At 50.7% G+C, this 22,214-nt stretch overlaps 5 protein-coding genes across 5 annotated transcripts; 2 read left to right on the forward strand and 3 right to left on the reverse strand.

The window, feature by feature from the left end:
- Nucleotides 1–1,275: 1,275 nt before the first annotated feature.
- Nucleotides 1,276–2,970, reverse strand: BCR38DRAFT_331356 (general substrate transporter; the record flags this gene model as incomplete). Its single annotated transcript, XM_040855046.1, has 3 exons — nucleotides 1,276–2,019; nucleotides 2,085–2,823; nucleotides 2,897–2,970. 3 exons carry the CDS (start codon nucleotides 2,968–2,970, stop codon nucleotides 1,276–1,278), a joined length of 1,557 nt encoding a protein of 518 aa, XP_040721773.1.
- A 2,906-nt stretch (nucleotides 2,971–5,876) lies between these two features.
- On the reverse strand, nucleotides 5,877–8,723 carry BCR38DRAFT_28769 (kinase-like domain-containing protein). Its single transcript, XM_040854472.1, has 2 exons — nucleotides 8,323–8,723; nucleotides 5,877–8,264 (listed from the first exon to the last, which is right to left on the reverse strand). Exons 1-2 carry the CDS (start codon nucleotides 8,549–8,551, stop codon nucleotides 6,136–6,138), a joined length of 2,358 nt encoding a protein of 785 aa, XP_040721774.1. The 5' UTR covers nucleotides 8,552–8,723; the 3' UTR covers nucleotides 5,877–6,135.
- Nucleotides 8,724–10,716: 1,993 nt separating this feature from the next.
- On the reverse strand, nucleotides 10,717–11,025 carry BCR38DRAFT_330965 (uncharacterized protein; the record flags this gene model as incomplete). Its single annotated transcript, XM_040855011.1, has 1 exon — nucleotides 10,717–11,025. A coding segment is annotated over one exon (309 nt), but the record flags the coding sequence as incomplete, so codon positions are not given.
- Nucleotides 11,026–16,719: 5,694 nt separating this feature from the next.
- BCR38DRAFT_494228 (GDP-mannose transporter) lies at nucleotides 16,720–18,408 on the forward strand (the record flags this gene model as incomplete). Its single annotated transcript, XM_040864715.1, has 4 exons — nucleotides 16,720–17,315; nucleotides 17,376–17,418; nucleotides 17,527–17,907; nucleotides 17,969–18,408. Exons 1-4 carry the CDS (start codon nucleotides 17,049–17,051, stop codon nucleotides 18,406–18,408), a joined length of 1,131 nt encoding a protein of 376 aa, XP_040721776.1. The 5' UTR covers nucleotides 16,720–17,048.
- Nucleotides 18,409–21,265: 2,857 nt separating this feature from the next.
- Nucleotides 21,266–21,574, forward strand: BCR38DRAFT_480644 (uncharacterized protein; the record flags this gene model as incomplete). The annotated part of the gene is made up of 1 exon (XM_040863294.1): nucleotides 21,266–21,574. One exon carries the CDS (start codon nucleotides 21,266–21,268, stop codon nucleotides 21,572–21,574), a length of 309 nt encoding a protein of 102 aa, XP_040721777.1.
- Nucleotides 21,575–22,214: the final 640 nt, after the last annotated feature.

Here is a 22,214-nt window from a genome sequence, read left to right on the forward strand (position 1 = left end):
CCGACCGTTGTGAATCGGTGCACATTTCGACAACACTCCAGCCTGACGTCTTGCTGAGGTGGACACACCTGCCAAAATGCCATGTGGGACATCAAAGGTAGTACAGTTTTATTTTTTGTGTTGCGTGCCCCAGGCACTACCGCCTGTGTGCTGGGTGCAGCACTTGGGCCACTTGCCCGTAGATAGCCCTTCCGCAGTCCACTCACTGGCAGTGAAGGAATGTATGATATCCCGCAATCTTGTTATTAATTCCCGATCAGACGATGCTCTAGATTTGGATGCAAATGTCTGCATGGACAGGTGCTCTCGCTTGAGCATATATGGATATTGTCCCGACAACGTCCAAGAAGGCATGATATGCTACATGTTAAGACGCCCTATATCGTGGGGACAATTATTAGATCAGCGTACCTAAAGAATAGCCAAGCGGTATGAGAAACATCGAGACCGGCCTCATTATTATTACTTCTCTTGTCCATCGTTATAGCTATCATTTCCGTAGCCTTTGGTTGAAATCAGCGCCACAACTTTATAACTAGGCTGCGAGGAGACATCTCCCACAACTGGCTGTACTAGTCGGGAGTGACATGACATAAAGTAGACACTGGCTAATTAACTCTACCATCGACCCTCAATCATGGAGCTTTCGGTTCCTTCGCATGCAGGCACGAGGTGTAAGAAGGTATTTATTTCTGGCTGCGCCTCATCAAGTCTTTGAGCTTGATCCAGAGCAATCAGCAAGTGTATTTTTCAGAGTTTCTGTGATGCCGCCCCAATGGTGATTATACTGGCCGAATCCTGAATTTGACCACATTCTTACCCATCTTTGACGCCAGAGATCAATCGGAGTTTCCCTGATGCCATCTACGTCGTACCCGGCGACTTACCTCGACGCAGATATCCCATTGCGTACAGGGACATGTTGCGCAAACTGCTTAAAACCATGCACACTCTGAAGCCGGAAAGGCCGCTGTATCTGAGATGTCGGACCTGACATGGGCTTTCCTCTATGGGCAGACGGGTAATGGAATGGACAGGAGCCTGTGGATATTATCAATCCGAGTGAACAACGGCGGGCACAAACATGCATGATATAGAAAAGGGGTGCGTCTTCTGGATTTAATCACACTTTTTCAAGTAGTGCTTATCAGATTCTGTATCATCGTAGCAATTTTGAGTCACCTGTTGCTGACTACCCCCGGGCCTCTTCCCACTTAACGTGATATTTCACAAAGTTTTCCCATAGACCCATGTGACCAGAGAACTTGTTCAGACCTACTCAGCTGGCTCGATAACGGGAACGTGGTCTTTATCTGTCTTCCTCTCGACCACGGCCTGGATTTCCTGCTCCAGCCTAGATTCGCCCTTCTTGGTTTTCCACGGCTTAGGACCATCTTTGGAGAACATGATTTCAACCTCTTCAAGGGTTTTCCCACAAGTTTCCGGATAAAAGACCCAGAACCACACAGCGGCGAAAATGCAGAGCACACCGAAGACGATGAATAACTTCCAGCTGATATTAATGAAGGCAGGTGGCGTAAACATGCCCAGGGCAAAGTTGAAGACCCAGTTAGACATAGCCGCCATGGACATACCCGTGGCACGTGTACCGAGGGACCACACCTCAGCAGCGTAGATCCAGCATACTGGTGCCAGAGTCAAGGCGTAGACGACGATGAGCAGGTACGAGAAGGTGATGACAGTGTTGGCGGGGGCGCCACCGTGGACCGAGATGACGATATTGGGGTTGGGCGGATTGCCCACACCTCCGGGAACATCGTCGTGGTTCCCACCCATGACGCCACCGATAACAATGTGGCAGAATCCCATGCCAAGTGCGCCCCAAATGAGAAGGGTGCGGCGACCAAGTTTGTCGATGAAAAGCCACATGACTCCCGTAAAGATGATGAAAACGGCGTACTGGATGCCTGAAGTGACCATGGCGACGTTACCGGTTAGACCAGCCATGAGCGCGATGTAAGTCAGGTAGTAGACGATAACGTTGGCACCGGCCAGTTGCTGTTATGACGGCGAAACATGTAAGTAGGATTTTCAATCATGTTGGCTTTGGGTCTATGACTTACCTGCCAGGCCTGCACCGACATGCCGGCCATGGTACGCTTCCACATGCCGTTCTTAAAGAATTTTCTCCAGCCACGGCCAGCCTCCTTCTCAGCACGCATAGTCACCATGATTTCCTCCCACTCGGCGATAACCAGGGGATCGTCAACATTGCCCCCTGCTTGAATGTTTGCCAGTGTAGCAATCGCTTCCTTCTCTCGGCCGACTTTGGCAAGCCAACGCGGAGAACGTGGTAGGAAGGGGAGGCCAACTACCAAGAAGAAAGCGGGGATGAACTGCGTGCCCCAAGCAGTACGAAACGAAGCAGGGCCGGGAATAAAGGAGCAGCCGTACCCAATGAAGTACATGATCAAGATGCCGAATTCGACCGCCAATTGTTGGATAATGACAATGGAGCCACGCTTTTCTGCCTTGGCAATCTCGGCCAGGTAGACGGGAACTTGGGACGATGTGATGCCAACGGTGAAGCCGTTGAAGACACGGCCAACAATCAAGGTGCCTGAATTGTGGCAGCCAACCTGCACCGCGGTTCCAATAAACCAGAAGATACAGGCAAACATGATGGAATCGCGACGACCGATCTTATCGGAGATGGGGCCGGCTACGGCAGACCCAACTACAGAGCCAGCTGCCAGGGCGGATCCGATGGCACCTTGGAGCGCGCCGGCGGGTGAGTGAAAGTAGTCGAGGTATTGGTCAGTGACGACGATGGCTGACATGGATGAGATGTCAAAGCCAAAGCTGGGTTGCGTCAGTTGCAAATTTCCAGTTGCAAGAATTGTGATAGTTTGGCTTCAAGCGGCCAATGACTTACAGCGCACCGCCAAGGGTGGCAATTATTGCCACAAAGTGAACATTGTAGATTTTGGGCAGCGTAGGTAGGCCCATTCTGCTGGATTTGACGCCCTTCAGTCCTTCAGATTCGACCAGGCAAGATCGTTCACAATGGGGAAGAGCTTGACGAGAAAGTGGGGAAGAGAGGATCAGACCGTCAGACTCAGCGCAGCTTCTCCAAGACTCTAAAACTCTAGGAAAATGGGGCCTACCCCCCTAGTTATACCAGACAGCATCGGGGAAGACGAGAGCGGTATCGTCTGTCAAGCGGTCATTCTCCACCAATCAGTTAGAAGTCGGCCTTCAACTAAGCAACTTGAATGGACCCGCATCCCTGTGAAGGAACGTGGAATCCGGGGTAAGGGTTAGGCCCGCGGGGTATACAGGGCTATGATAGGTGCGCTTCTATCATTAGCTCATTGTTCATCAGGAGACGCCAGTCTCACGCCGAATTCGAAGCAGACGGTCCAATCAGGGGCAATCTGACAGTCCAACTGATGAACGTGCAGAAAAGCTCTGAGAAGGAATGTAGCACAACCATGCTGTGGCTCGGTGACCAATTCCCCTTACCAATAAGGTCACATTCTCATGTAAGCGCTCAGTTGGACCCTTGGGCTCGGCACCTTGACCGACATTTGACCCGACAGCTCGGACAAGTCAGACCTGCATGCTGTAACTGTCCGTGTGAAACTCAGCGGACTGGGATGCGTTGACTTAACCTTGTCAAATCTTTCTCATGCTCGCCCTTGTAACTCTTCTCGGATGAACTCAAGAAAACAACTTTAATTTCCTTGGATGAAGCCGTGAGTGCATTCACCCGAACTCTTAACAGTCGTAATCTCAAAGTTTAGCTTGAAATGCTTGGTTGATCGTTACAAATAAGCATCACACCTAGCCACTCAAGCATAATACCCACTTCTGCAATACCAGAAGTTCAACATCTCTGCATCCCAAACAGGCGACGCGCCATGTTTTGCCGCTTGCCTCAGGCCGGGCAGCAGTTCAGCCTCGCCCTGCGAGGACTTGGCGGTCGACGTGAGTGCCCAATTCATCTTGTTTGAGGGTCGGACATCGAAACGCAGGAGCAGCAGAGTCGCCAACATCAATATCTAGCTCGTGGCAAAGTGGCGTCTCGCGCACAGCGTCGTGTCTCCTCCAAATCCGCGAAAGGCGACAGGGTTGAGGCGCCTCCCGATGCCCTGCTATGTAATAAAGCGCTTTTGATGGAATTCTTCCACGTTGCCTCCAACAGCCGGATTGCTATGCTGGGCTCCAGCCGACATCGTCATCATCATCAGGCTGCCCTTGATTAAGAATCCGACTGGTTTCGAGGCTGAATTGTAGCTACCGGCAAAATAAGTGTGATTGCCGCAGGCCTGGATGACCTGCTCTATCAAGACTCCGAGTATGAGGCGAGTATTTATTCGACCTACGGGGGCAAAGTTCAAGACTTGCATCCCTGGTGCATCGTTCAACCCCCAAAGTACGAATCTGTCTATGGATGTGAAGACACTAGGCTCGTTGTGCTGCTGGTAATTTGAATGTGACAATTCGCGACAGAAGACACGCATTCTGGCCAAGTGACATTGCCGCCCACGAGGTTACCATTAACTTCAGCGGGATGGACTTGATCAACCACGATGTTTGTACGTATGCGGTCAATGACTCCGAACCAGGGAAGTATCGGAGTTGCACAGGCTTAAGTGAATTCTCGGGACTCGCTGCTTGAGAACGGCTTGGCATGGCGGCTGACACTCTACTTGACAGGGCATTGCACATGTTAGGCCAGATACCTGATGGCAAGACATCTACGGCGTACTTGAGATATATGGTATGGGTGTCACTGATTGTCATGTGGGCCAATTCAGCGCTGCCAATTGTTGCTAGGTGTTGGTATGTCTATCATTAGAATTATTCCCTGGCGATAAGTTATCGTTTTCTCAAGTTTCTGTATATAGGCTTTTCTTGTTACTCAGGACTATGTGGGTTTATCTAGGACGATGTGAATTTCGAGTTGGTTGTGGCTGACGGGTCATTTGTCAATGCCAACTCTATATCGACAAACACTTGCTCAAGGAGCTTCGTCACCCGCTTCGATATGTAAGCCTTATCACCAGCAGGATTTTATGGCGGAATCTTAGCATACTCCTATGACATGAAACAGGCCGTTCTGGAACAGCTCGTCAAGATGTTCTTCGACATCCACGTGGAAAATCCGGCCGACGGCAAACTTGGTTGTTCCACATGGGTTCCGGACATGGGTCTGTTCATAGCCGTGATAATGGCTAAAGTTCAGGTTAACGAGAACTCCACCTCGTTCGCTCTTCTGAACACGAGCGGCCTCAACTACATATCACCAACTCAGCATCGGATTGAATAGTAATGTTAGCCGACGCAACGTTTAGACTACACTCAATTTCCATAAAACCATGGAAATGTTGATTAAGGCACTGCTCATTTTCGATAGATATGTGGATGAAATGAAGACGGAAGGTTCCGACTCCGCTTCCAACATACTTCTGTTCCAGGCCCTCCCCACCTTCATTGTCCCCAAAAGCTGGCGCCGATGTACTTGATATTGACACGCTGCTGAATCCAAATTAGGTCCTCAGTCAGGGAGAGGCCATCATAGATGAGCCTGTTAACGAACTGGTTTCCAACAGAAAGCTGGTAGCTGACACTACCGTGCTCGAGTAATGTGCCTAAATGAATGACTACGACACGCAGTGGCGCTACCTCAACCATGCGCACCCCGAGCAGAACCCACTCTCTTATGGACCGGAGACGTTGCGTTCTTGACGCAGGTTGCTTCTAAGTATGACCTGCAGGGCTTGTTGCAGGAAAGAGTCACCGGTGGATTCAAGCTCAATAGACTCCATGGATTGGCATTAAGCTAGGGCTGAATCCGGGACGCGAGGGTCTCGAACTTTTTGGTATGACAGTATTATTCATAGTAGTTTCTGACTTCGAGGATTATATGTGACCCTTATTATTGATATATTCTCATATGTGGTAACGCTAGTGAGCTCGTCATGTTGCTCGCTCGGTGGCATCATCAAGGCTGCTCTAAGAGCAGGCGCCGCAAACATATCGGGGGACCTCTCTTGAAATCCGTCACCTTCAAGCCTTCCTGGCCGTTGTCCAAAGATAAAATTTCTGTGCAGCATCCTATCCGTGACTAGCCACAAGATTTTATGGCATGGTGGAGGCACCGTATTGCTACCCACTACCTAGCACTGTTCTTTTGTCCAACCAACGGACCAGTTTTGGCGCGGTGATCCTCTTTTCGGGCATCCGTTGAAGCATTTGGACCACAGCACCGTATATCGCTGCCTCTTGGACATGTTCGTCTAAAGTCTTCATCTTGCTACGCATGTTTGACTTAGTCATTTCCACCTCTCTCAACCAGCTATCCATCGCATCCATGGCCTTTATCTGATCCGTCGCCGGACAGTGACCATGCAAATGCGCAATCCTCCACTCCTCGACCCTCCTCAGTCGATCCGGCAGAGGTAGCAACCCCACAAGGTACAGCGCCACCACCCCCAGCGCGAACATGTCACTGGCCTCGCCTCTCTCTGGCAATGCCCTGAACTCGGGGGGTAAATACCACGGCGTACCGGCGTGTACGCAGGGCCAGGAAACCAGACTAGCCAGACCAAAGTCAATCAAGACGGCACCACGTTCGGGACTGTACAGTATGTTGGCCGGTTTGATGTCATTATGCAGCACACCTTGAGCATGCACATGCTCAAGGGCTGCTGCCATGTCCACTAAGACACGGTGTGCATCTTGCATTGTCCCCGTGAACATGTGAGTGCCCGTGGAAAGCCAGCGCGGCCAAGATCCAAGGGAGCGAGAGGGGTGGTGCTCTTGGTACATGGATAGCAGGCGGGCATCGGCTGAAAGCATGCTGAGCACGGACACACCTGGCTTCTCTGACAGAGATTTTGTAAGGCGTGAGTGGATATGAGTCTCCTTGAGCCATGTTTCGACGATGTGGGCAAGCGAGTAGTGATTGTCGGTCTTGAGGACTTTTACGGCGACCAACTGGGCGGGCATGTTTGAGTGGGAGGCTGCAAAGACTTCTGAGCCCCTGTTGCGGGCGATGCGCTGTCTGGGGGCAAGTGTGTACCGGTTCTCCTTGCCATCTCCCAGAATCCGGACCATTTGGCTCTCGGTAATGCCCACGAGTGGATTGCCCTCTTTGACTTGATGTTGGATCATGGCTTGAGACGAAATGCCTTCACCATGAACATTGCGAGCCCGTTTGTCTCCGTGGACAATAACCGACGAGGGTGCATCCTGTGGTGGCCGCTTGCGAGTTTCGATTTGGGTTATAGCATCTACATTATCTTTGAAGGCAGGTGTTTTTGAGCTAATAAACCGACGTGGCATGATTTTAACATGCACCAGCTCGTGTTTGTCTTCATCATTATCCGCCCTGGCCCGCTGTGAGGCCGAGACAATCAGCCGGTACGTGCCCGGTGATACGTATCTGGCTGCTTGGGGAAAGAGAACAATCGGTTCTGCATCGTCTTGCTGATCTGTCATTATGGGAATGATGTGGATGGGCGACATGTTTGAGTCATTAGTTACAAGCACATCGTCCCGTCCGGGGTCAAAGATAATTGTGCATTCGAGTATTCGTGAACTGCCGCCAGGGGGAAGTACAGCCTTAACCTTGTACCCGGGGGCGTAAGTGGTTTGACTCACGGCGACAATCTGGACGGGTATTGTCGATGTCTCCGAGGCCAATGGCGGAGCTGGATACCTGAGCCAAGAAATTCCGTGGTCGTTTCCTTCTGGTTCATTCTCATGCGCATTCTGCTTGATACTTTCTGGTCCTATAAGCGGCGTGATGAAAATTCGGGTGCCACATGCAGTTCCCATGAAAGCTAGTCGCACTGCGGCCACGTCCGGGTATCTCTCTGCCTTTTCTAATCTCCGTGGTGTACTCGGTTCTGACAGGGCGGCAAGCTCAAGGTCTGACAGGGAGACACCCGCTAGGCCAATCCCATGTCGTTGAGAGAATGCTTGGGTAGATTCTGTGCGCTGCGAAGTGGTTTTCTCGGTGTGCTGATGCTGAGAACCCCTGCTACCCTTTCGGGCAGGCACAATCTCTGCTTGTTGACTGTCAATCGTTTGAATTTGACGATAGTTCTCCCCTTCTGTGAGTCGACGAAGTTTCATCTCTATACGATTCGAGCTATTGGCCACCGTGGACTGCGAGGCTTGCAGACGGTTTTCCATACCCCGAGAAATATTCTCTTCGGTAGTTTGAGAATTATCTTGTCCCGTCTGACGAGGGCCATTGATCGCCGTGCACTGCGATTCATCTGAACTTGCTTCTCGAATGAGTACAAGTGTCCTAAAAGAATTGGGGGCGGTCACTATTCTCGTTACCTTGAGGTGTATCGACTACATTAACTTTCGCCGGCACTACATCCGCATTTGAGATGTTGATTGATGCATCTTTGTCTTTGGTAGCACCCACTGCGGCTTGGTCGATCGATGTGCAGCCCAAGAGAGCTGAGTTCCGGTGATTGGCCGGGTTATATCCCACACACCGAGAAGAATCCCCCCCGCCGGGCTCCCCTTTCTTGTTAGTATTGTTGATATCCGTGACTGGCATCACAGCCTCGCAGCGTGAGAATCCGAGATACAGCTGAGGAAAGTTTCTGATGTCTTGGTGGGAGAGAGCGGGCTGCCGTGTGCAGACACCAATTCAATGTTACATTGACAAATTAACATGTCATGGAGTCGTTGAATGACTTGGATGGGCTGGTATCGTGATGATAAAATCTCGAATCCTAATATTCGCTTGGGCAATAAGATCGTGCTGGATGGATCATACGCGCAGCCACAATACCCAACCACCGACTTTTTCTCACCCAACTTTTTCACGCTGTCTCTGAAACATGCCCAAATTGAATTTTATAAGTCATGCGCTACATACACATATTATAAACAGTAAGTTTAAAAGAAAAATAGCGCCTTGCTGGTGCAATAGTATTATGGGAGAAGGTGGTGTTCTTTCTACAAAAAGAGGACGGCCCGCCACTGTGGCTGTGGTCCCCACCTGATGGTCACCGGAGGCTTACGAGGATGAGTAATATATAACAAAATTGGACTTCCAGAATCCCAAGTGTGCTGAGTAGACGCAGATCAGTTTTGACTGCCCTTAAACGAGATAGTGGAAGGGAAGGCAATAATGAACATTCTATTCAAATCAAACCGGTTCTACTACGGCATCATAGGCCTGGGTATCATAAAAACAAATCAACGCCAGTCATTATCGTGCGCACAGCTCTGCCCCAAGCACGTCATAGTATGGGCCTCCCCAGCAATGCGCTACCCCGAACCATACCATATCCATCAGACACAATCCATAGCTCGAGCAAGGACGAGTGATCCGAGGGCGGAGACGTCGCTGGCTGCACCCGACCCTGTCAGGATAACCAGTACACGTCCCCTCGTCCCACTCGCGCAGCAGCACCTGGCGGAGGCAAAGTTACAGAGGTATCACTGGCTGCACCCGACCCTGTCAGGATAACCAGCGCACACCTCTGTGATTCACCTCCTGGGGAGTGGAAGTATGACTAACTGCACCCAACCCTGTAAGGATAGCCAGCATATACTTCCCCTCCCACCCTAGCTGAGTGTCGCTGGCTGCACCCAACCCTGTTAGGATAACCAGTACACACTCGCCAGAGGCTGGGCTGCTTAGAGACTGAACCAGCGGTGATGACTAGTGATGGTGAGCTCAGGTGGATACTGGCCATCAGTCGCATCGTATGTCCGTGACTATTCTCGATCCCGCATCTGCCCCGTCCCCTACACATCACATTGTGACCGAAGCTCATCCGTAGTGGGATGTTTGGGTGGTTGACAATCTGAGGTGAACGATGCATCGATATCGTCGTCTGTCGTGGGGGGTGAGGGAGGCGGATGATATTCGTGGCTCTTCCGTCTTTGCGTTGACTCTTTGCTCATTTTCCTTTCGGTTTCGGCATCGTTGAGCCCCTCGAGCCTTGCCTCACCAGGTGTACCAATGCCCTCGAGTGTGATGATTGATTCTCTAGTTTGATCCCCAGGCGCCAATGGTTCCAAGTGTCCATAGTTCTCTGCCTCTGAATGAACAGCATCGTCGCTCTCTCGTCCTCCGATTTCACCAGTTGTTACACCATCGCATTCGCTACTCTGACACTCGGGTATGCTATTTGCTGGCTCCTGTTTCGGCTCATCGCGTCGCTGCTTCTTGAGAGGTGGTGACCACGGAGGCGTGTCTTCACATCGCCTACGTTTCTGATGTGATTGTGGCTCGGACTCGGGCTCGAAGTGGGATTGGGGGGTCTCGGGACAGTCAGACAGCGGCGGTTCCGGGTTCTCCCACTCATCATCTGACAGAGACGGTAGTGATTCCGTAACCTGCCGTGCCAGCTCGTTGCTGTTGAGGTCAAAAATGTCTACGGTGGCTGCATCATCGCCATCCACCTTCTGCCGTTTTGCGGGCCGGACGTCCTGACCGTCGTCGGAATCAGTGTCTGCATCGTCGTCATCGGACCTGAGCCGTTTCCGTGAGGCTTTCCCAGCTGACTTGAACCTGGTTTCCCGACTGGCCTTCTCTGTCTGCTCCCTCTCCATTTCAGCTTTGTTCAAATCCGCCATGCACTCACGTGCATCCTCGGTCTCCTCAGGCACATGGCTCCACATGAATCCAATGAGAGTGTTAAGAGAGGGTTCCCGGGTGAGGCTGCACAGTTTGTGCAACATCTTGCTCCTGTTGTTGTCCCAGTCGGGCGCGGCGACGAGTTGGATGGCCGCATTTCTCCAGGCCTTGAATACCTCCGTCTGCCGTGCAGTGCTTCGTTCCGAAAGTCGCGCATGAAGGTCATCGAGGCTGTTAGCTTCGTTCGCAATATCGATAAGGTCAAGGTGGAAGGCTTGCGGCGCCTGGATCGGCAGCGAATATGTGTTGTACTGTCGCGACAGGTTGTGAAATGCTGTATCCGGGTCGAGGTCAAATTCCCACCACGGCCAACGCCATTGCGGATCGCGACGATAGTCGGGGGACCAGTGATTAAGTTTAAGAGCGTGTTCAGCCATCGGTTGTGTGTGCGTGTGTGTTGCTGGGTTGATAGATTTTAACAACTGTTGAGGTGATTGAAGGCAAGAAAGCTGCACCTCAGAATTGATGATGATCAAGACTGATCCACATAATGACTAAGCCCTGGTGTCTTTATTTGTCCGGCTATACCCGGTGCGACGTCCGACATTCCCCGCAATCGGCAGTCGCAGCTCCAGCGAAACCTCTAAGTTTTCGAGTAAACACCCAGCAACGAAATACGATCAACATTATGTAATTACGTTCGATTGGTATTTCAACAAGCCTACATCTGTTGTATATTGCCTACTAGACTTCACCTCACGTGTCGGATTTGATTTATTCATGACTTTGATTCCATTCCATCTACGTCCTTACTTCCATGGCGGCAGGTTCGACGTGAGTACCCATGCCATGATGCCAGGTGTTAGGTATAATCTATCTCTCATACTTATCTTCGCGGTGTAGTATACTAGTCCAGGAATCCTATGATAGTTAGGAGGGATAGCCGGATTTAAGAGTCTTGTACCCGGTTTAGCTCCGGGCGTAATAAACCCTACTATACTCTCTCTGACTGTTGTGTTTTCTCAAAACCTGACTGAACAACAATTGGAAATGTCCCCTTCATTCCGATTGCGTCACTATCTACTGCATTCGACGATTGTCTTAACTCGCTTATGCTAAAGTCCTATAACGAAGGGATATATCGTTTCTAGTCTTTCTATCGCGATATACTGAAGATCCGCGGCCAGCTACTGTATCGGTAACATAAATCTTGTGAATATCTGAAATCCGACCGTACGTAGCTGTTGTGGTGATTTGCTTCCGCTTGCTTCGAGAGCTCGTGCTCTGGGATGCGCCTGGGCTTGGCTTCGAGCTGGTCTAGCCAATAACGGATTGCTACAAGCGCGGCGTCAACACTTTCGCGACCGGCTGCCATGTTTTCATTAACGATGGCGTCGATAGGAGGGGCGGGGGGGTATTGATGCCCTCAATTTGGTCAAAAAAGCTCGCCCCATCGAACGCTGCGGCGTGATTATCGGCTGTCCCATCCTCTGGATCGCTGTAGGGTCCGTCGTATACACCCCAGTCTTCAGCAACAACGCCAGAGCTTGCAGCATCACATCTGTTCTGCCTCGTACGACCCACGCCACGAAGATACTGTGGTCTGGAGGAGGATCCAGATTTGGTTCTGGAGGGGCATCTTGTGCTCGACTTCTATGTCGCAGACCTGGCACGGACTGTGGTCACCGACCTACAGCTTGGACAACTATATATGCCGATATGCCGAGAGTGCTTGCTCAGATTGCCTGAAGTATATAACTCCCGGACGAGGTCTTCAATTTGAGAATCATCGGGCGACACTGTGAGTGCCTTGCCGACGCAGAGGAAGTATCTCCATGGCCTGCCCTTCCCGGTCGGAAAAGACGGACATCTTCGTTACAATGTTGGGATTTTTGCCGTTATTCTCACTGGAGAATCACAAGCAGGGTCGGTCGACACGATGGTAAACCCTGCCGATGGAATCACAACGCGCCTTGGACATGGGGAATAATGTTTCAGAAATGGTTTGACCTTAGTGGACGAATTGACATGAAGAAGATTGTTACCTACTTTGAGGAGCTCTATGCGTACTTGGAGGAATGAGCCGACTGTAGCGCGCGATATTGGAACTGACAAGCTATGGACAGGGAGTGCAGGACCGACTGTGGATTGGTTGGATGCGGTCCAGAACCTCCAGGGCCGGTCGAATTCAGTATCAAGGACTATGTAACCGAGGGTGGCAGTGCTGGCCAAGTCTGTACCCTTTCCGACGTGCTCAACCACGAAGACAGTTGGTGATAGATAACACCGTGAATGCCACTCATGTATCTTTAGCTATCAATTGACCTATTTGCGCACGAAAAAAAAGCTGAAGGTGGGGAGACGGTCAGTATACACTTTTTTGGAACAGCTTATAACCCTATCATCTCAGCACTTGCCTCGATAACTGCCCTGATCTCTTCATGCTAAGCATCCTATCGTACCGTAACTGCTCGGAATATGTCACTGCCAGGAACGTACCAGTTCCATGAGTCAATAGACTCCCAGTCGTCCCTATTGACCAGGTAAATCGCGCTTCATATATTCTCCAGCTCAGGCCCAGTACCCTCAAAACAAGAACCAATACAGGATACCAGCGCAGTAGCTGGTTATGGCTCTCCGGCGCGTTCGTTATAGTAAATCTTTGGCGGTGCAGCACCGCCGGTGCTACTGCAAAAACAAGAGGCATGGCATAATTTTCTGCGCGATATCTTTTGCGCGATGGCTTCGATGATCTTGGGGTATAGGCCAGCATAACGGCTGCCGGTTGGCTAGAGCCTTCTGAAATATTAACTACAGCTAACGTGATCCACAAGTCAGTGACTGACCCAAGTCAGTGACTCATTTTCAACCATCAATTCAATATTAATCAAGATAACTTCACAACACATCAGATCAATTCAACTAAGCAGAATCTTATTCATTAGATGTTTCTAATTCTACTTGACAAGTCCGCGCATTATGCCCAGTCCCCCCGCAGACACCACAACGTCTTGCACTGTTTGCGATCCTTTTCCTTGGACCATTACTTTTGTCTTCCTCACCCTCTACTGCCTCGATATCACCCTTGGCTTCCCGTAGCTCTTGTGAATCAGCTACAGTAATTGTACCTCCATGCTGTATTTGCTTATTTTTGGTTCTGCGACGTTTGCTTAATAGGTGGTTGGCGCAGAAGGGCAACCTCATGCACTATTAGGTGAGTAGCCTTCGCAATTGAGTTTACAGAGCTCAAAATATGAGTTGGGGAGCTATTTTGATGCCTCTGGACACTAGTCTTAATAAGAGTTGATTGATAAGTAGCCTCCAGGGTGGTAGTAGGAGTCTTGGAAGTCCAAGTAGCAGCCGGCAATTGAGGGTCGGGCGACGGTGTACGGGCTTTTAGAGCAACATCTAACGAGGAAATGACCCTTTCTGGATCCAATGGGACAAGTCCAGCTGCTTCGAAGCCAGACCGAATATTAGATTCGGTCATTGCCTTGTTAGATGCCTCTAGAAACCCAGATAGAAAATCCTCCTTCGCAACGTGGGTTTGGTGCTTTCGCATTTGCTCCTCAATATAGCCACTATATGCGCGTTTTAACACACTAAAAGGTACTATATCGAGAGGCTGGAGCCGATGTGATGAATGGGCAGGCATACAAAGAGGAACAATTCCCAGTTTTTTGCAGGATTCCTCAAAATCCATCAAGTGATGGCTTTCGTGGCCGTCGAGAATCAAAAGACGTTTCGTACCCTTTGTACGGCTCCGGGTATGTAGATCAAAATGATTTACCCACTCTACACCCAATTCATTGGTTGTTCAACTATTACTGGACAGAGAAACCTTCCAGTCGCATGGTAAGGCAGCGTCGCGGTACCAGGAGGCAAGGTGAACTTTCCCCGCGAAGATGATAAATGGAGGTACTGCCCAGCCTTGAGAATTGATGGCTTGGTTAACGGTAACCTATTCCCTATCACCCTGCTGGGCTTGTCTAGGCCTGCCGTTTCGTTTGGCACTTGTAAGACCATTCCAGTCATGATCATGCCTATTAAAAACCCTGTCTCGTTAAAGTTATATATATCTTCCCGCGTGATCCCGTATTTCGCTATTGTGTCGGCAACAAGCTTAAACCACGCGCGATATGCGATGGGATCTTCGTTAAATGCCCTCTGGTAGTCAATTCGACGATTTAAACGCGTTCGGAGGAGTGGTTGTCGGTTAACGAAATTTGAAACCCAATTCTTGCCCACGGGTGGCGCGTCGCGTGCGCGTCGGAGTATATTGGCCATATCGGTCACGTTTTGAAGGCGGGGAGGAAATACTCGCAAATCTAGCTCAAGTATACGTCGAATAATCGTCTCTTCTTCTATCGTGGTCAAATTCCGCTTCGTAGCGTTGGTAATGTGCTGTGGTTGAATTCCGTTGTATCTTCGTTTGATGGTACTGGCGGCAGCTTTGTAGATCAATTTGAGCTGGTTCCAGCTTAATTCTGGGTTTCGACGTTTAGCCTGGATAGCCAACTGAATATTGGCTTCGTTTGAGATACGTGGCATTTGGAATCGTGGAAAGTTGTATAAGTCAAGTTGGAGGTTGAAATGTCGCGAAAACTGAGTCACTGACTTGGGTGGGTCACTGACTTGTGGATCACGTTATGTCTTCGTCCCGTGCCGAACCGGCCGAACCTTGTACTCTCAACTCTGTGAGGCCGACCTCGACCTCGTTTCACTCCCGTTGTCCCAACCATAGTTGGATCCTCTGCGACAGCCTTACGCGGCCGGCCTCGGCCTCTGTTGGCCTCGGCTCCTCCCACTTTCTCGACCCTGGTCGAACTCCGTACGATAACCTTGCGGGCCGGCAACGAACCCATTTGGCTCTGGCAGATCCTGTTGCTCGACCATAACAGCAGATAGGGATGCACCACAATGGGGTTTCTAATTTAAGCTTTAGTCAAGCCCCACTTCCCCCCTTCAAGCCACGGGGTAAGAGCCACCTGCCCCTGTCCCCAGACGCTAACCCTCCTTTGGCAAGCCCGCCAGGACAGTCAAAGGAGGAGGCTGCCCGCTCGTTTCTACAAAGGATAAACGAGTTTTCAAAGCGCGATATAATAATCTATACAGACGGCTCGCTGGCTACCCATAGCGACAGGACTTTAGCTGGAGCAGGCTGGGCTGGTTATCAGGCCGGTAAAAGACTACTCTGCGGGTCCGAACTACTGGGCTCTCAGATAGAGGTATACGATGCGGAAGCCCACGCATCACTACGGGGGCTTCAGGAGGCTGTAAAGCTTCCGTCCAACAGCATGGCAGATAACGTCCACATCTGCCTCGATAATCTCGCGGTTGCGGGTAGGCTCATCTGTCCAAGTCCCGGAAGCAGTCAAGCAAAGTTCACCGCCTTCCAAGAGCTGTCCAAAACCTGGTCACAGAGAAAGCGAAAACCCTGGACATCCCCGGGACAAGTGTATATCTGGTGGTGCCCAGGACACGTAGGCATCCCCGGAAACGAAGAAGCAAATGTCCAGGCCAAAGCGGCCTGTGAGCAACCACCCAAGACACAACACCCGGCCTCATTCGCACATATAAAGAGAATCGCGAGATCCTACACTTGGAAGAGTTTCAACGATCGATGGGCCACTACCTGCCCTCAACAGTATCGAGATCTAGGGATCGCTATCCACCCGCGACCCCCCGAACTTGGCCTGCCCCGGCAACACCTAGGCAGATTACTCGCAGCGAGGTCGCACCACGGGGATTTCGTGACCTACCACGAGAGACTCCAGCATCGCGACGCACTGCTCAACTGCGGGTGTGGAAAGACAAAGACACCAGTCCACTTCTACTTTTGCAAGCGCGGCCGCAAGGCCACGCCCGGTCATCTAAAAGCGCATATGGCCAAGAATAGTATAGATTCCCTCCTAGGCACGGCCAAGGGAGCTCGTTTGTTTTGCCAATGGGCGGAGGAGACCAATTTCTTTACTGAGATCTGCCCATCGCACTGAACAGGAATCTTAGATGAAGACAGTCCCCTGTAACATAGATTCGACTAGCATTGACCATGCCGGCACTGCGCCCGGCACGTCTCACGTGATGAGACGTTAAATTTCAATCAATCAATCGATCAAGCCCGTTGCTGGGATTCGTGTCTGTTGCAATTCAACACCTGGATTTCAACACGTCGCTCTCGCAACTCTGCCTTTCCTCTGTAGTATCAAAGCGAGTAATCGTCAAGTTTGCTGACGAGGTCCTATCGCCTTTCTATTTTCCTCGCTTCCTGTTGTCTTTGACTTTAAGTCACAGACCTGCCGTCTCGATTGTCGCCTGTTTCTCGCGAACTCAAACGTGCTTCTTGTATCGAGCAGCGTCCCTCAGGGAATAGATTTGTTTTTCTCATCCCCGTCATCCTGTGGGGTAGCCAACCTCGAGCCTTTCGTTTGGGACCTTCTGATCCCACGACGGAACCATTATGTCGAACAAGAAGAATGTGGATCTCGAGATGAGCGGAATGGACGAGAAGGAGTTCGGTGAGCGGGAGAGCTTTCTGCTGAAGCCCACGCCCCATCACCGGGCTCGCGTCGATAGTGGCAAGGGTAGCATTCTCTCCCAACTCGAGAAAAACCCTGGTGCTGCTGTTCTGGCCTACTGCTTCTCCTCGATCAGCATGACGGTCGTGAACAAATATGTCGTTTCCGGTTCGTCCTGGAACTTGAACTTCCTTTATCTGGCTATTCAGGTATGCGCCACGACACTCTGGCACTTCATGAAGACCCTGCAGCTGACACCTATGCGATAGGCCGTTATTTGCACGGCTGCAATTGTGGTCTTGAAGCAGATGGGTTGATCCCTAACCTCGCTGCCTTGGAAAGCGGCAAGGCTAAGAGATGTATGTTTGCGACAGCTAAATGACGCTCGTGCAATTCCCGGCCGTGTTAACACCGGATTAGGGCTCCCCGTGTCTGTGTTCTTCGTCGGCATGATCTACACCAGCACCAAGTCTCTTCAATTTCTATCTGTTCCGGTATATACTATCTTCATGAACTTTACTATTGTCGTTATCGCCTATGGTGAGGTCCTGTGGTTTGGTGGTAACGTCACCCCGCTGCTTCTGCTGTCGTTCGGCTGTATGGTGCTTAGCTCTGTTGTCGCTGCGTGGGCTGATATCCAGGCCGCCCTTAATGGGGTTGGGCACTCGGTGGAGACTGCTGTCGCTATTTCAACCTTGAACGCTGGGTACGCGTGGATGGGGCTTAACATCGTCTGCACAGCCTCGTACGTACTGGGTACGCGCAAGTTCATCACCTCGCTGAACTTTAAGGACTGGGACAGTAAGTTTTTAATTAACTACTAGGCTAGGCATTGCCACTTAAACTAACCGGAATTAACTAGCTATGTTCTATAATAACTTGCTCTCCCTCCCTATCATGATCATCTGCTCTCTAGTTACCGAGGACTGGTCTTCGGCTAATCTGGCTAAGAACTTCCCTGCCGAGTCGCGCAATAACCTTATGATTAGCATGCTCTATTCTGGCCTGGGTGCTATCTTTATCTCGTACTCGTCTGCCTGGTGTATTCGCAAGACTTCGTCGACTACGTACTCGTTCGTCGGTTATCTGAACAAGCTCCCGCTCGCTATCAGCGGTATCGTCTTTTTCGATGCTCCCGTCACGTTTGGTAGCGTCTCGGCTATCCTCCTGGGATTCTTCAGCGGCCTTGTCTACGGTTATGGCAAGGTGAAGCAGAGGGAGCAGTCTAAGCAGGTCCTCCCTACCTCCCAACCGGCTATGAGCGCCAGCTCTCAGAGCCAAAAGGATGCATCCAACTTATAAGCCAATACCGGCTAGGCTACTCGAGATTGACTAGAGAGAACTCGAAGTAGTAGGGAGGTAGAGAGTCCTTAGTAGGTCTCGACCTCGATTCCATCGGCGCTGTCACTCAAAGCAAGCTGCGCATGGACAAAAAGAAGGCGTGCGGTCTGCGAAGAGACATCCGCACATCGAACAACGGACACGGTCCAACCTGCCACAAGCTTGCAATCATCTATCGTGCAATGGCCCGGTTCAACAATTTCATAAGTCACAGCACAGTATCGGACATGCACACGGACGACGATGACTCGGAGGAGGATGTGGATATCTACGTAGAGGATCCATTGCAGCTAAAGGCCATGTGTTAACAATTGCTCAGTCAACTGGCCGCTGATGTCTACGAGATCATCGAGGCCGAGGTTGAGTGTAAGGAGACGTTTTACAATTTATCTGGAGAATCATGTTCATCTGCTGATGCCATTTGGCATAGTCGTCTATGACTTTGTGACATGATCTTGCTCTCCTAGCCATTCCGTCGCAACGAAGACTAATGCCATATATAGCCCAAGAAGCCGCAGAATTCACCGTCCAGAGCTAAGCTGGTGGTGTTTATTTTTCGTCCAAGCGCTAGCGAGCGATTCAAAAACGCTGCGTACATCCAAGGCAAGGATAGGGATGGACCAGCTGCTTGCCGTTGATCTCATGGTCACGAAGTCGCTTTTCAAGATTGTCGGGCAGACTGAGACCATCATCTCGGAATCGACGTGAACCTTCCAGAGCTCTTGCACGACGCGGTCAACGCTCTACGCCGCCGGTTCGTCCATGGTGCTGGTGGTTCATGCGACGTAAAGACCTGGAACAGACAAAATTATGATATGGTGGGTGAAGAGTGCCAACAACCCTAGTGGAAGAAACATGTGTATGAATTTTGGCGGCGTATAGTACCAGGGTTTCATGCTTTTGTGAGTTGCCAGGTATGTCTTCGTTGCCGGGTGCGGGATGAGCAGTGCTTTTCGTGAATGTGAGGAGTTGGTTAGGGGTGGACGGGGCCTTTTCAGGTAGGGATTTGGCGTAGTCGAAGATATTTCTCCGTTGGTAGTCGCTATATTGCCAGATGGATATGAGAATATTCGAGTCAACCTCTTCGTTTACTTGGTCACTCGTCTGGATGAGGGGCATGATCAGGAATTGATGATGACCCATTCAAAGCCATAGCCACAACTCCCAAAGCACGCATCATCCCACTGCCCCTCGTTGGTTTATATCTCTCCATACACCGTGAATTTGTCTGGTCAAGGTATTGCCCTTTATATCGTAGAACTGCCACTCCATGAGCCGCTCCTCTTGCGCGGTCCAGCACAGGCTTCGCTTGGTCTTCATCGGGTCCCAATCGGTAGGTCCTGCCAAAGCATACAGTCAGTCCGAACGTCGATCAATGGAAAAGAGAACTATACATTGACTAGGTAGTCGGAAGCTAGAACCACATCATGCTTGCCGGCTCCCGTAGCGGGGGCTGTCTTAGGTCTATTCGTCGTGTTTCTCTTGCTGTTACTTTTCCCACGTATATTTTTCCTCGTCGCGTTTCCCATATCATTTCTTTCAGCAAACATTCCCGACCCATTGCATAAGCCATGGATTACCCGAGATCCCGATTAGACTCCTCCACACGCTACTGTAACAGCTTACTGGATCGGCAGGCCAATCCCAGCAGAGCGAGAATGAACCAATGTGCAGGAAGGCAGGGCTCCGCAGGACTGAGGGGGGAGATTCTTATAGATATTGACTGGTATATATAAAACGATGACCTAAATGAGACGTTTTAGAGGGCAGAACGGGCGCTTTAAAGGGTAGAATGAGTTCCATAAGAGGATAAGGCGAATATAGAGGTATAAAATTTGTAAATTAATTAACGGAGTTAAAGACACGTATTCTAGATATCATTACCCAAAAGAGTCAATAGTTTAACAACTGGGCTGATGATATTCCATATACATATATAACCGGGCCGCGTTAGGCTGGGCGATGCCGGGCCGGTACCATGAAGCAATCTATCGGTGCACCACAGCAACCACATCATCTGAGCTCACCATGACCGCTTCAATGTTATCTTCTCGACAGAAACCACAGCGTGACAGGCTCAGCGTGCATCAATGAACTACTACAACAAAGTCAACAAATGGTTGACTGGCGTCGATGATCCAACCCCCAGCAAAAAAACGTTCTCTGCTGTCCCCCCCCAATGTCGACTGCTTCTACACCACGGAAATGACAACGACGCGACGCGACCGAGTTGGACGAGAATGGCCAGACCGAAGGCGCAGATGTCGACCATTTAGCTGACGATGCAACCCCACGCCAAATCAGGCCGTTGTCCAATCTCACCCCATCCGACAACTCATCAACCCAGTCCGGAGGCGGTAGCTCGCCTGGAAAGCAGCTACACAACCTGCGACTCGTCCAAGTCGGCATAACTTATTACCGGCACCAACAGTGGTTTGGGAAAGCAGGCCTCCCTCAAGTTAGCCAAACACAAGCCCGCACAGCTATGGATGAGCGCCCGCAGCCCTGAAAAGGGTAACGAGGCAGTTGCCGACGTCAAGAGCCACGTTCCAGGCGCAAATGTCGCCTTCCTGGAAAACTATTTGGCCTCCTTCGACTCATTAAGGCCGCGGCCAAGGCAGTTATTGAGTCTTCTCGTCGACTGGATATTCTGATGCTCAATGCTGGACGTAAGTTACCCCATCGGCTCCAGAAAGATTTATTAGATGTCGAGTCATTATCAGAATTGAGTCATGGACAAGAAATCCAATAACCGAGTTAGAGAGTGCAATATTTGGCCATACTCTGTTGGTTATGGTACTAACCGTTGCTTGCAGTCATGGGCTGCCCACCAAAGCTCACGAAGGATGGCTATGGGGTTCAGATGGGCACCAACCACCTTGGGCATGCCCTTCTCCTAAAGATTCTCACGCCTCACCTCATCAAGGCGGCGAGCCCGCGTGTAGTCAGCATGACCTCCTCAGCCTGGAAGTGGGCCAGGCCAGAGAAGATCCAGTTTGTCACTCTTAGGTCTTTGGAAGGCGTCAGTCCTGTGAATCGATACGTCCAGAGCAAGACCGCAAATATGCTGTATCCCCAGCAATTTGCCAAACACAATCCGCAGCTGACCATGGACTTGCTCGCATGACCAGAGTATCCCAAAACGAAGAGCAAAATGGGCCACCGAACTTCACTGATGTTCGACAGCGAAACCAGTCAAGGTAGCCCACCTCGTCTTGGTCTCTTGGGATGACTGTTCCAAGCAGCGAATGCTTTGCCAGCTCTGCTCGGGCCTGTTTGAGAGTATTGCCTCCTACCCAGACTCCCATCTCGCAGGGGATGTTCCGTCGTCTGCTATGCAAGGTTCTCTGTCCGATTGAACACTAGCTCTTGTATATGGCGGACTGGACGCTCTCCTGTAAACGTGCTCAGGATTTCTGGTATCTCCGGGATTTGATGTGCTTGTGGTTGACTTACTGGATATATCTGAGATCGTCTTGATGGCCTTTTTTAGTCGTTTCAGCTCTGGGGCAACTTGGTGGGATAGTAGACCCTAGGAGGCCGTATAGGAGATCGCTTCGACGATCCTACTTTTTCCCCGGTCTAGCCGGCTCAAGGAATCGAAGCGGGAAGACTCAGTACCTTTTCGTCTATGAAAAATACTGTTGTCCTCATCCCGAGGTGGACTTGTTGTTTGCTGGGCGGGGGCTAGAGCTAGAGCTGGATCGGCGCCCGGGGTGCAAGGAATTGGAGCAGGATCAGGAGGTCGGATTGGAGATCGCCTCGAT

Source organism: Pseudomassariella vexata, assembly GCF_002105095.1.
Source record: "Pseudomassariella vexata strain CBS 129021 chromosome Unknown BCR38scaffold_1, whole genome shotgun sequence".
NCBI classification, from domain to species: domain Eukaryota; kingdom Fungi; phylum Ascomycota; class Sordariomycetes; order Amphisphaeriales; family Pseudomassariaceae; genus Pseudomassariella; species Pseudomassariella vexata.